A 12,860-nucleotide genomic window follows, 5' to 3' on the forward strand; every position below is an offset into this window, starting at 1 on the left:
AGTATTGACAGGTTTTCGACAGGTTTAAACCGGTAACCACTGGTTTAAACCGGAGAGTTTGATCTGAAACATCATTTATTAAAACAAAGACGTTTCCCTCCATCAGTCTCATTCTTCCTGCCTGTCATTACTTAACTTCACCACTGAAGACTGTTCATGGGCATGAACCTCCCCCTCTGAGCCCACAGCAGTGACAAGCAGCAGCCTGTTGAAACTCTATCAGAATTCAAGATGAAGCGTTGTCAGAGAGCTCGTTGTGTTGTTTCCTCAGACGAGGCGTTGGCTGCTTTGGGTGGGACTCTGTGGACTCTGAGGATTTGTCTTCAGGGCTTCAGGCTATAGGAGGTGCAGCTCTCTCTGGGATCTAACAAACCACAGGACTCTGTCAACATTTCTAAAACTCACTGAGTTTTTCAGGAAAAGAAAAACTGTGATTTTGTCTTCACATTCAGTTCAGATCCTCTTTAAATTTGTGGGTTTTTCCTAAATATTTTATGACCTTCTGACTTTCCTCCAACACCACCATCGGTTACAAATGTCAATTCTTTTCCAGTATTATTCAAATTGAATGGCCAAGTTTAATGAAATGTTCTGATCTCATTCTAGTTCTTCAGAGGATCAACCCTTCAGATAAACCCCCCCCCCCCCCCTCATAAAAAAGAACACATGTTCATTCTTCTTGCGCCACCCTCAGGACAAATGTTACATTTCTACAAAATCTAAATTAAACATAAATATGATTACAATTATGTAAAAGATTTAAAGATTTTAAAACAACCTTTAAAACTGAGAAAGTAAGTGAGACTAATGCAAAACAATGACTTAATGAGACTAGATTCTGAAAAAAAAGCAGTTGTGAGACTGGTATCAACTGGTTTAGACCAGTATCGACTGGTTTGGACTGGTTTGAACGAGCTGGTTTCGGCCGATAGGGATAAACGATGGATAACGATGAACGATAAATTATATAAATACATTTATAACTAAACTACCTCCCTGTCTCCTCCTGCTGCGACAGTGCGTTGCGACTGTAATGGGAGATCTCGGTACTGCCTCCAGGACGACTGGGGCCTGCACTGCGTCGACTGTCAGGGAAACACTGTGGGCCGCCACTGCGAGCGCTGCAAGGACGGCTTCCACCTGGTGGGGGCGGCGCTGAGCTGCTCACCCTGCCGCTGCAACCCCACAGGTGAGAAACCACAACATGTAGCTTTTAAATAAATCACTCACCAAAGTTCTGAAAAAGAGAAACTAATCCCATTTTATTAATGTTTATTTGCCTCCAGGTTCTGTCAGTGCCACATGTGACAGCAGGGGGCGCTGCAGCTGTAAAGAAGGAGTCACAGGAGATAAATGTGACCGATGCCCAGACGGACCGATCAGACGAAACGGCTGCTTGCAAAGGTGAAGAAACACGTAAAATTATCTCACATTTACATCAGCGTCTCTTTAATTAATGAACTTCAACTAGCAATCCTTCCAGTGCTTTAACTTCTTCTGACACCTCAACTCCTTTCAGTACATTAATTTCAACTGACACTTCAACTCCTTTCAGTACATTAATTTAAACTGACGCTTCAACTCCTTTCAGTACTTTAATTTCAACTGACACTTCAACTCCTTTCAGTACTTTAACTTCAACTGACACTTCAACTCCTTTCAGTACTTTAACTTCTTCTGACACTTCAACTACTTTCAACGCTTTAACTTCTTCTGACACTTCAACTACTTTCAACGCTTTAACTTCTTCTGACACTTCAACTACTTTCAACGATTTAACACTCATCTGACACTTCAACTACTTTCAACGCTTTAACCTTAACTAACTTCAACTCCTTTCAGCGCTTAAACTTCAACTAACACTTCAACTCCTTTCAGCGCTTTAACTTCTTCTGACGCTTCAACTCCTTTCAGTGCTTTAACTTCTTCTGACGCTTCAACTCCTTTCAGTACTTACATCTATGAGTCACTTCTGGTCTAACTTCCTGTCGCTTGTTGTGGTTTTTCTTTAGACGTCAGCCCAGAGAGGATTCTGGGAGTCAGATGTGTTTCTGTTACGGTCACAGCAGCAAATGTTCTGCACAATCTGGTTACTCCGTTCACAACATCACCTCCACCTTTGCCGACGGTAACTTTCACAATAAAAGACCTCACTGTCAATCTCAGTAGTGGGTTCTGGGTAATCATTTCAAAATAAAAGCCTCAGAGAACACCGGTTGTAACAGATTCTCCGTGCCGTGTCTTCAGGTCCGGACGGTTGGAAGGTGGCGACAGCGCAAGGCGTCACCCTCGACGACGTTCACTTCCGCTGGTCACCGCAGCACCACGACCTGGAGGTGATCTCCAAAAATAGCCTGCCCGTTTACCTGTACGCCCCAGGTGAGAACAAGCCCCGCCTCCTTTACGCCCCTTCTGTCATCCATCTGCTTTTCATTTCTTTCATGTATTTTCCCACCGATTTCTGTCTCCTTCTTTCTTGTCCTTGTCGCTTCTCCTTTCCCCTCCTATCACTTCCTTTCATTTCTCCCCTCCTTGCCTCTCCAAATGTATCCTTCTTTCTTTTCCTTTCCTTCTCATCTCCTCCTACTGTGTCTACTTGTCCTTGTTTCCTTTCCTTCTCTCTCCTCCCTTCTCTATCATGTCTCCCTCTTTCCTTTCTTCTACTTCTCTTTTTTTCTATACATCCTCTTCTCCTCCTCTCATGTCCTCTCTTCTCCCCCTTATTTCCTTCCTCCTCATTCTCTCTCCATGTCTCCTTGTCCTTCTTTCCTTTCCTTTACCTCCTCAAATCTCCTTCTTTCCTTACCTTTCCTCCTTCTCATTTCTCCTTCCCATTCTTTCCCTCTCATCCTCCTTCTAACCTTTTCTGTCTTTCCTCGCCTCCTCTCCTCACTTGCCCAGCCCCTACTTTCCTCTCCTATCCTCTCTGCACACATCCTTTTGTCTTGTCCTCTTTCCTCTCCTCTCATCTCCTCCCTCCTCACCAGGTGTTTCTCTCCCACAGCTCCTTACCTGGGTAATCAAGTGCTGAGTTACGGTCAGAACTTTTCCTTCTCGCTGCGTCTGGACCGCGGCGTCCGTCACCCGTCCACCAACGACGTGGTTCTGGAAGGCGCCGGCCTCCGAGCGGCGGCCTCGCTGGGCGACCTGCGCTCCATCGTCCCCTGTGGACAGAAGATAAGCTACACATTCAGGTTAGAACATCGATAAGCCCCGCCCACCCGGTGCTCCAGGCTGCTTAAATCAAACGCCCCTCGTTCTTGTTCCAACTTAAATGTTTTCTTTTGCACTCAAGTGTGAACATTCCTGAAGAATGCTGCTGCTTCTAATCAGAGCAAGTAGAAACAAACTGGAGCATTTACTGGAGGATCAGGTTTATTTTGGGTTTAGAAGTAAGAATCTAAAATAATCAGAGTCAAAACGTTAAAAAATAAAATAAGAAGGAATTTAAATTGTTTAGGGTTAAGGTACTTTTTAGGGTTCTTTTGCCTATTTTTACCCATTTAAATTCCTTTTTATTTGATTTTTTAAGGGTTCTTTTAGGGAATTTAAATGGGTAAAAATAGGCAAAAGAAAAAATAATCATGACCACAGTAAATCATTACGATTTCACAATAGTGAAAATAATAGTACAAAATATTGAGACCATATTTCCCTTTTTTTCACGTATGATTTACCTTTACAGAGAACATAAAATGAGGACTTTAACTGTAGTAGATGTGTTCCACGTGCTTTTACTGTGAAGGCCCAGTGTTTTAATGTGAAGTTTTTTGTGAACTTTGTGTTTCAACATTCCTTCTGTGTGATGAACAGACTGGACGAGCAGCCCGGCAGCAGGTGGAGGCCTCAGCTCTCCTCCTCACAGTTCCAGACGCTCCTCCAGAACCTCACCGCCATCAAGATCCGGGCAACATTCGGAGAAAATGGTGAGCTTCCTTCTTTCCTTCCCTCTCTTTGACTTACTTCCTTTCCTCATCCACTCTGTGCTTCCTTTGATTTTTGTTTCAGAGAGCAACTCTTTCTCTCAAATGTATATTCCTTCAGCTGGGTCTTCTGTTCACATCATCAAACAAAAGTACACAGTTTTTCAAAATAAAGCAAAACGTTTAGCTTTCAGCACTCACACATAGTTTTTCAAAATAAAGCTAAACTTTCAGCTTTCAGCACTTTCAACTCAGTTCCTCCATAAAAAGACATTTTGACTTGTTTTATTCTAGATATTTGGAGGACGATCTTGATTGAACTTTTGTGTCTTTTCAGGACGCGGGTATCTCGCCAACGTGCGGCTGGTGACGGCGCGGCGTGCCGACGGCGCTCGGGCACGTTGGGTCCAGACATGCAGCTGCCCGCCGGGTTACGAGGGCGACTTCTGCGAGCGGTGCGCCGCCGGCTTCAGACGTGGGACCCCCACAGACGACGCCTTCGGCACCTGTGAGCCCTGCAGCTGCAGAGGAGGCAGCTGCGACCCGCAGACGGGCGACTGTTACTCCGCCGACGAGACGCCCGGAGAGCTCAGCTGCTCCAAGGGCTTCTACCGGGACCCCTGGCAGCCTCGCACCTGTGTGAAGTGTCCCTGTCCGGACGGAGTGTCCTGCTCGCTGCCTGCAGGTTCACTGGCGCCCCGGTGTGACCGCTGTCCAACCGGAACCACAGGTTGGTCTCCAGGACTATTATATCTTATCACAGTACTACCTTTATGACGTCACGGGAGATTAGAAATCTGTTTGTCATCGTTTCCCCCGTTTGCGCCTCATGTTGTTAAAACATTTACACAGAAACATTTCTATGGCTAGACCTCTAAAACACTTTAAACACTGCTACCGTGGTATACCGTGGGCCCAACTTATATCTGTATCTTGATATCTATATCTATATCTATATATCTAAACTTTAATCAAACAGTCCTTGGTGACCCTTAAGTGCAACCAATGAGCTGTAACCACAGACTGTATATAAGAAGTGGACGTAGTCATCGTGACATCCCTCATCGGTTGGTGGACTGCGGTCTTGAAGCCTTGAGTTCATTGATTTTGCGTCGCCATCTCTTTTTTTAACAACCAGTGAACAGGAAGTGACCATATCTGGACTGAGGAAGAGCAACTGTAGAGACCTGTCAATCATTACATTACAGTCATTTAGCAGACGCTTTTATCCAAAAGCAACTTACAATTCAGAGTCTATCACATTTCTACACCGTAGGCACAACTACGGGAGCAATTTTGGGGTTAAGTGTCTTGCTCAAGGACACATCGATTTTTTAAGGGTTCTTTTAGCGGAGCCGGAGTTCGAACCGCCGACCCTCTGGTTGAAAGATGGCCCTGCTATCCACTTAGCCACAATCTCCCCACAATCACTGTGTAGCCCCGCCCCAAAGCATCCCCTGGTTTATGGTCTGTTTGACTCTAAATGGACCATAATGTACTAAATGAACATCATGCTGTATTGAAGAAGACTTGAAACTAGAGATTGAGACCATAAACTCATGTTTACAATGTTTACTGAGGTAATAAATCAAGAGAGAAGTAGAGTCATTTTCTCATAGACTTCTATACAACCAGAGGAGTCGCCCCCTGGTGGACACTAGAGAGAATGCAGCTTTAACACATGAAGCTTTGGCTTAATCAGAGGTTGTGGTTGCTCCCACATCCTTCTTGATTATTGTGTTCTTCCTTCTCTGAAGTAAAACTGTATGAATAGTTGCTTGTCTTCCGATATGAAACTAAATCTACACCATGTCCCCTCAGGTCCTCGCTGTAACGCCTGTCAGGAGGGTTTTTACCGCGGTCCTCCTCGTGGTGACGTTGTGCAGCAAACCTGCCGGCCCTGCCGGTGTAACGGACACATCGACGTCAGCGTGGCGGGAAGCTGCGATGGCAGCAGCGGCGAATGTCTGAAGTGTACGAACAACACGATGGGTCCGAGCTGCGAGGCCTGTGTGACCGGTTTCTACCACGGACGAGCCGCCGACGCCTGCAAACGTAAGATCAGTCGGGATGCTCCCGATGCACACTCTCTGGTTTCTCTGATTTTATTTGGTTTGTTGGGTAAATATGTGGTTTAAAACATCACTTTACATTTTTGTTTTGACATTTTACGGACGAATAAATTACTGTTGAATTGTTGGATGAAGAAATCTTCAGCTTTTTATTCCAGTTCGGCCTCTTAATTTAAGATGTAAAAGGAAAAGCAAAGAAAATCTTTAGTATTTTAGGTGGAATTTGGCTCAATTGAAATGGTTACACCCGAACATCTTTCACCACTGTTTTAACTCTAACGTAATAGAACATTGCATTGTGGGTCACACGTGTAAATGATTGTTCCCTCTCTTGTTTTCGTGGACCAGCGTGTGACTGCGACCTTCGGGGCTCTGAGTCCAGACAGTGTGATGATTCGGGTCGCTGTCGGTGCAGACCTGGCTACGAGGGTCTGGGGTGCCAGAGGTCCGACTGTCCCGCCTGTTTTAGCCCCATCAAGACAAAGGTAACGACGACAACTGTCGGATGGATGGTGATCGCTTAATTGATCCTCTGACTCGTCATCATAGCGCCGTCATCAGGTCAACATGTTACTTTTGGTTTATGACCAAACACCTGCAGAACAAAAGACATTCAATTAGCTAACATTAGCATGCTAATAGGCTAAGCTAAGATGGTGAACATGGTAAACACTGTACCTGCTCAACATTAGCACGTTAGCATGCCGATGTCAGCACCAACACTGCCTCTCATTCGCTCACACATCGAGGTGTCTCTCAAGGACAAGAGAACATGTGGACAGGGGGAGCCGGGGGATCGAACCTGCAACCCTGTGATTAGTGAACGACCCGAGATTTGGCAACACAGCAACGTCAATCACAATAACAAACGGGGGTTAAATGAGTTGGTTGAACTCTTTGTGTGTTTTCAGATGGAGGCGTACGCCAGCAAACTGAAGGAGCTGGAGACTCTGTTCTCAGGAACGGCCGGGGGTTTGAATCCAGCCGGCAGGGATCAGTTGGAGGCTGCTCTGAGGGCCACGGAGGAGCTGGTGGACGACCTGCAGTACGACACCGAGCTGCTGGCAGGTAAGACGTTTCGTTCACCTCGCTTTTAAAGATTGTCTCTTATTTAACGCAGCAATCGTCAAAGTGACGCTCCTGTGTTCCAACAGGTCAGGAGAAGAGCCTGCAGGGCCGCCTGTCGTCCATCAGCAGGAGTCAGCTGGCCGAGGGCCGGGTCCTCCAGAACGTCGGCGACGCAGCGGACGACACCAAACAACAGCAGCAGACGTACAAGACGAAGGTGGAGGAGGTTCGGAGTGTGATGGAGGAGATGAAACGCAAACTGGACGAGGCCAAGGCCAACCTCAGATCAGCTGTAAGTCCAACATAAAGTCAGAAGGTCATATCTGGAGTTTAAAGGAGCATAAACATAACAGCTGCTTTGGTCTCTTCCTTCCTGTCAGGGGATTCCTCTTGGAGACGCTCCGCAGGGTTCAAACCTCCTCTCCTCTCTGGAGCAGACGGCCACCAGTCTGGCTGATAAGTGAGTCCATCATATTCATTTCATGGTAAAAACCACTGATAAACCGATGAAGAGTTTTGACACCACGTCTTCATCACTTCCTCCTCTCCGTCCGGTCCTGCAGACATCAGACGAAGGCAGACGCTGTGCAGCGAAGCGCCAACGAAGCTCTAAGTGACTCAGAGAAGAGTCTCGCTCTGGTCCGAACCCTCATGAACAAAGAGAACAAAGTCAAAGAGCTGATCGGAGATCTCAAAACCATGTGAGTCTCTTTCTGTCAGTCTGAGCTCCTCCCACTTAAGATTCCTCATTTACTAACAGGGGGATTATGGGTAATATGCGACGGTCCTGTTCATTTGTCCTCAGTGTCTGTTTAGTTGTAAAAAAAGTATTTGTCAATGATAAGAAGACAAAAGGTACAAGACTGTAACGGACACTACGAGTCCCAGAGATCACCTTGGTGAGGACGGGTTTGTTTTCACCAAACAATGCTGGTGTGATCCGGTCTTAAGAGCAGAGTGAAGGTAGAGGAGCTTGTTGGATAAATGTTTAATCCTGACTCTCCACAGCCATGGCTGCCGAGGTCCATGGGTTAGGGTTTTTCAGGACAGAAGGTGAAGCATTCCCAGTGGATGACCCGTAGATTATCAATAATCAAGGATACCGGGACGAACGCCAATCTGCGTTTGAGACTCTAAACTAATGATGTCCGTGTGTCCAGGTACGACAAGACTTCGGGCCAGGTGAAGGGTTTGGAGAACCAGGCAGCCCGGCTGAGCGGCGAGGCCAAAGACGAGAGCAACATGGCGGACGGCATGCTGAAAAACATCGCCAAGCTGGAGCAAAGCATCCCGTCGTCCCTGAAGGTGAGACCGAGATGTGCAGTCCACCTTTAGAAAACAACGAGTCCTCCCAACCTCAAAGGACACACTCAACGTTCTTATTCTGTTCTCCTCATTATGCTCAGGGGCAGGTGGATGCCATGGTTTCCAGGTTGGACGGTGTGAAGAAGGAGGTGGATAAAGACATCTCAGACCTGGAGGTGCTGCAGGACGGCGTGCTGCAAGACAAGGGCGTCACTGGGGAACTGCTAGCAAGGGGCAAGGCCGCCCAGCAGGTACTGAAGGATTATGGGAACTCAGTCTGACATCCAAGGTGCAAAATACCCAGGGGCAATCCAGACTGGCAATCCAGTCTGACGATGTGCTGCTTTAATCCAGGTTCTTGCGAAATGCTCAAATTTGTCCAAAAGATCAAGTTAGAGGCCCCCTGCTATAACTCTGCTATTCAGGGGGTCTGAAGTGTCACTCAGGGCATCTCGGACCCCCCTAGAAACCCTGTGTATTTCACACACTGTGGACGTCTAAAATGAACACTTCCCTTGTTGAGTTGAGTTGATGTGGTTTCATCTCTGCAGGATTTCAACAAGCTGCTGGACAGAGTCAACGTCGCCAAGACCGACACCGAGGACGCTCTGAAACGCATCAACAGCAACACCAAGGAGCTAGACGACGCCCTAAACACCCTGAGAGGTAGACGGACAGACAGACAGACAGACAGACAGACAGACGGACAGACAGACAGAAAGACGGACAGACAGACAGACACACAGACTCTCTCTGGTTGCCCTATAAACTCTGGACTGAATGCGACTCCTCCTCGTTCTTCCTCCACAGGGTTCGACCAGCAGATCGATGACGGCAAAGCTCAGGCCGCCGCCGCCATCAAGCGACTCCCCGGCATCAACGCCACCATCCAGCAGGCCGTCGCCAACAACGCGGAGACGGTCTCCGTCCTGGGAGATGTCTCTGAAGGCTACGAAAAGGCGCTAGGATCCGTCAGCGTGCTGGCGAACCGGGTTAAGAATCTGGAGGTAACGACCGATCATCAACAGAAATGAGGAATCTGAGAAAGATTACCGGCGCTGTGAGATGAGTTTCATGTCTTCTAATGGATCTCATCTCAAGGTTTCCCTCGGTCTTCATTAGTGGAAGCAGTTGTGTGTTGACATGAGAGCTCAGCAGCAACACACGGTTCATTCCTGACAGAACAAAACTAACTCAACTTTGTCTGGAACTTCGAAGCAACTTGAGTCGTTTTCTATTCCGAACCTAAACGTCTTTCATTCTAAACTGTATTCATATTTTTGTCATTTATTTCCTTTCCTGAATAGCTTTTTGGAATCTGTCGTCCACCTCATTCGTCCCATTTCATTCCTTTCCTGCAGGAAACACGATGCAACTCAAAGCTGAGAGAACTGAGTTTAATCTGTAAAATATAAAACGAGATTTGAAACGACTCATACTTTCAGGTCATTTTAACTTGGAAAGTAATTTCAAGACTTCCTTCTAACTAAAATATGTGAGTTGAAATCACTAGTTGGGACAAGTGAACAGAATGCATGATAATAAGTTGTATATCTTTTTAACTTGCATGGCTAAGTTGAGTAAACGCATCCTATACATTCATGTGAACTTACAAAGAGCAATCCAAAGCTAAAGTAAACTCAAAGTCATGAATTGAAACAAATTGTAAATCCAATTTGACTTAACTTGAAAGTTTAAGGCAGCAATTGAACTTACGTTTTTAAGTTGAACACATAGATTTCTATTACAGTGTAGTACTGAAGCTGTCGTTGCTGTTCTTGCCTGTAGAGGGCGACGTTGGTGCGTCTACACTGTTAACTCGCTGTTTGAAGGCCGTTAACGTTCTTGTAGGTTCTCGTCTCTTATCGGGTCAGTATGTCCGTCGACTGCTTTTATTTGTTCTTTTCTTGGAACATTTTTGAATTGATTGAACTAATACATCGTTTTTCATAGTTCTGTCTGAATAGAATCCTGTTCATTGAATATCCTATATACATAAAATACATACGTTATCTGTGTATCGTTAGATTGCACTGTTGGTACTTGTTCTTCCTCTGCATGTAGTGGGATTACATTCGATCTGTGCTTTTCATACAAACCCGTGATTCCAGTATTCGGACGTCCTCTCGGTGCTGACTCGGGTTTTCTTTTCTCTTCAGGATACATTTGGAAATGTTCCGTCTCATGCCGGTCTGTTGGATGAAGCCACCAAGCTGAACAAGGACGCGCAGGATCTGAAGACGCAGGCGTCAGACACCGCCGGAGAACTGGACTTGGAGCTGAACGCCGGCAGGAAGCTGGAGGCCGACGCCGAGGAGGTAAAACAGGCGAACGAAGAATGAAGAGGAGAGACGCAGGATGGATCGTTTATTACTCACAATGGTCCAAAGCCTCAGAGTTCTGACGTCTGACGTCTATACCTTAGTTCTAGCACTTTACGTCACATTCCACCAAACATTGATCCAAAAACTGAACTCATCACTGCGTCATCCTCTTCCTCTTGTCTGGGCAGCTCAAATGATATTTGCACTTTTCTGGGAAATGTTTTCGTATTTCGTCCCAATTTTCCTGCAGGATTCTCAACTAATGTTTCCCAGAGACAGTTAGTTTAGTTTATTTAGTTTATTTAGTTTGCTCAATTTAAACAATAAAATAAAGATAAACAAACATAACAGATAAATAATATCACAGAGCAGGAAGAGGCAAAAAGCCAACTGGGCTCATAGAATATTAATATATTACAATATTACAGAGAACATAAAATGAATATGCAGAAGATATGACTACGTACATGTTCTCATATCTTTGGCTTGATGTTCGTGGCATGACTGCGTTAAACTCCTCAGCGGCGTCTCTGGGAGCACTTTGGTGTTTTCATGAATAGACATGCTGGGTTCAGAATAACGGATGATATGAGGTCACGTACGCTCATACGCGTCCTCACCGGGAGGTTAACCCGAACCCGACCGTGACGTGAATGTTTTCTACTCTGCAGGCTGCTGAGGAAGCGACGGCAGCGTTCAACAACGCCAGACGGACCCGAGACGCCGTGGGACAAACCCTGAGAGACATCAGCAGTCTGCTGGCCAACACCAGTGAGTTCAGCCGTGTTCTCTCTGCTTCTTATCATCAAACCAGGAGAAGCAGAACTATATTCACCTTCTTCTTCTCCTCCTCCTCTTCCTCCTCAGACCAGACCGGTGCGGTGGACGAGACGCAGCTGAAGAGCCTGGAGGACTCTGTGGGCGGCGCTCAGAGAGAGGTGGAGGACGTCCTGAGGCCTCGGCTGAGGGACATGGAGCAGCAGGAGGCCGCCCTGAGCCGCCGGGTGACCGGCATCAACCTGGACATCAAGGCCATCATGAGAGACATCAGAAACCTGAAGGACATCGTGGACGCCGTCCCCAAGGGCTGCTACAACAGACCCCCCAAGGAGAAGCCCTGAAGCACATCTATCCACCTGCTTCTGTAAAGCAGTGATTATCCTGCTGCCAAACGTATTAATGCTCATATTAATACAATATTATAGACCATACCATACCATAGATGAACATCTCAAGAAACATCTTTCATGAACAAAGTGCTTCAGTCTTCAGCTGCTGTCTCATGAAATATCACTGGGTCCTACATCTCCCACAATGCAACTTGATATTAGTGCTGAACAGAGCTCATATCACGGCCATATCTATACTCACATTTCTAATATTGTTTTCATTCACTCGGCCACATTAAATATAACACCATCACGTCATTCTGGGTTTCATTGGTCGTTGGACACGTGTGTGTGTGTGCGTGTGTGTGTGTGTGTGTGTGTGTGTGAATACTATATCTGAGTCTGGAGACATCAGGTTACTGTGATCCCCGTGCTGCGTTCAGGTCATGCGTCAGTGTCTTCCTGTTTGTCTACAGATTGTTTTTGTGTTTTACAGTAAAAACAGATTATTGTTGATCGTTTCATGAGTTCATTTTAAAACAAGAAACACTGAAACTACAGAACTACTACAGCAGCTACTGATAACCTTTAATAATCATAAACGTCTCCTCCGGTTGTTGAACATAATAGATATAGATCCTGCTGTACATGAAACGACATGTCTGTGTTTATGTCTCTGATGATGGTGAGTGTGTGTGAATGTAAACCTGTTCTATTTATAACTGTACATAAAGTACATCTTTCATCTTTTCACATTCAGTGTTTGTTCTGTTCTCATTAAAGTCACAAATATGTTTATGTATTGAAACTGCTTTTAAATAAAAAGCTGCTGCACTTTCTTCTGATTTATGTTTCATTATTCATCACTTTGATGTATTTCCTTTATGCGTAAATGTCTATAACAACAAACACATTTAGATTATTTAGATAATAACCGTCAAATATGTGTAACGTCATATATTTAATATATTTTATTTAGGCAGCTTGTAAAATCAGTAGTGAAAATAATAACACACACACAGACACACACACAGACACACACACACACACACACACACA

At 45.6% G+C, this 12,860-nt stretch overlaps 1 protein-coding gene across 1 annotated transcript; it reads left to right on the forward strand.

Moving 5' to 3' along the window:
* Positions 1-987: 987 nt before the first annotated feature.
* On the forward strand, positions 988-12,640 carry LOC116377142 (laminin subunit gamma-2-like; the record flags this gene model as incomplete). The annotated part of the gene is made up of 20 exons (XM_031838708.1): positions 988-1,189; positions 1,287-1,404; positions 2,013-2,128; positions 2,248-2,379; positions 3,005-3,194; positions 3,814-3,926; positions 4,261-4,653; positions 5,745-5,978; positions 6,344-6,480; positions 6,907-7,063; positions 7,150-7,355; positions 7,444-7,523; positions 7,627-7,764; positions 8,224-8,368; positions 8,470-8,619; positions 8,920-9,034; positions 9,179-9,375; positions 10,528-10,686; positions 11,364-11,463; positions 11,560-12,640. Coding segments are annotated over 20 exons (3,336 nt in total), but the record flags the coding sequence as incomplete, so codon positions are not given.
* Positions 12,641-12,860: the final 220 nt, after the last annotated feature.

The sequence above is a fragment of the Anarrhichthys ocellatus genome, unplaced genomic scaffold (genome assembly GCF_004355925.1).
Source record: "Anarrhichthys ocellatus isolate YVR2014 unplaced genomic scaffold, GSC_Weel_1.0 scaffold938, whole genome shotgun sequence".
In the NCBI taxonomy this organism is placed as follows: Eukaryota; Metazoa; Chordata; class Actinopteri; order Perciformes; family Anarhichadidae; genus Anarrhichthys; species Anarrhichthys ocellatus.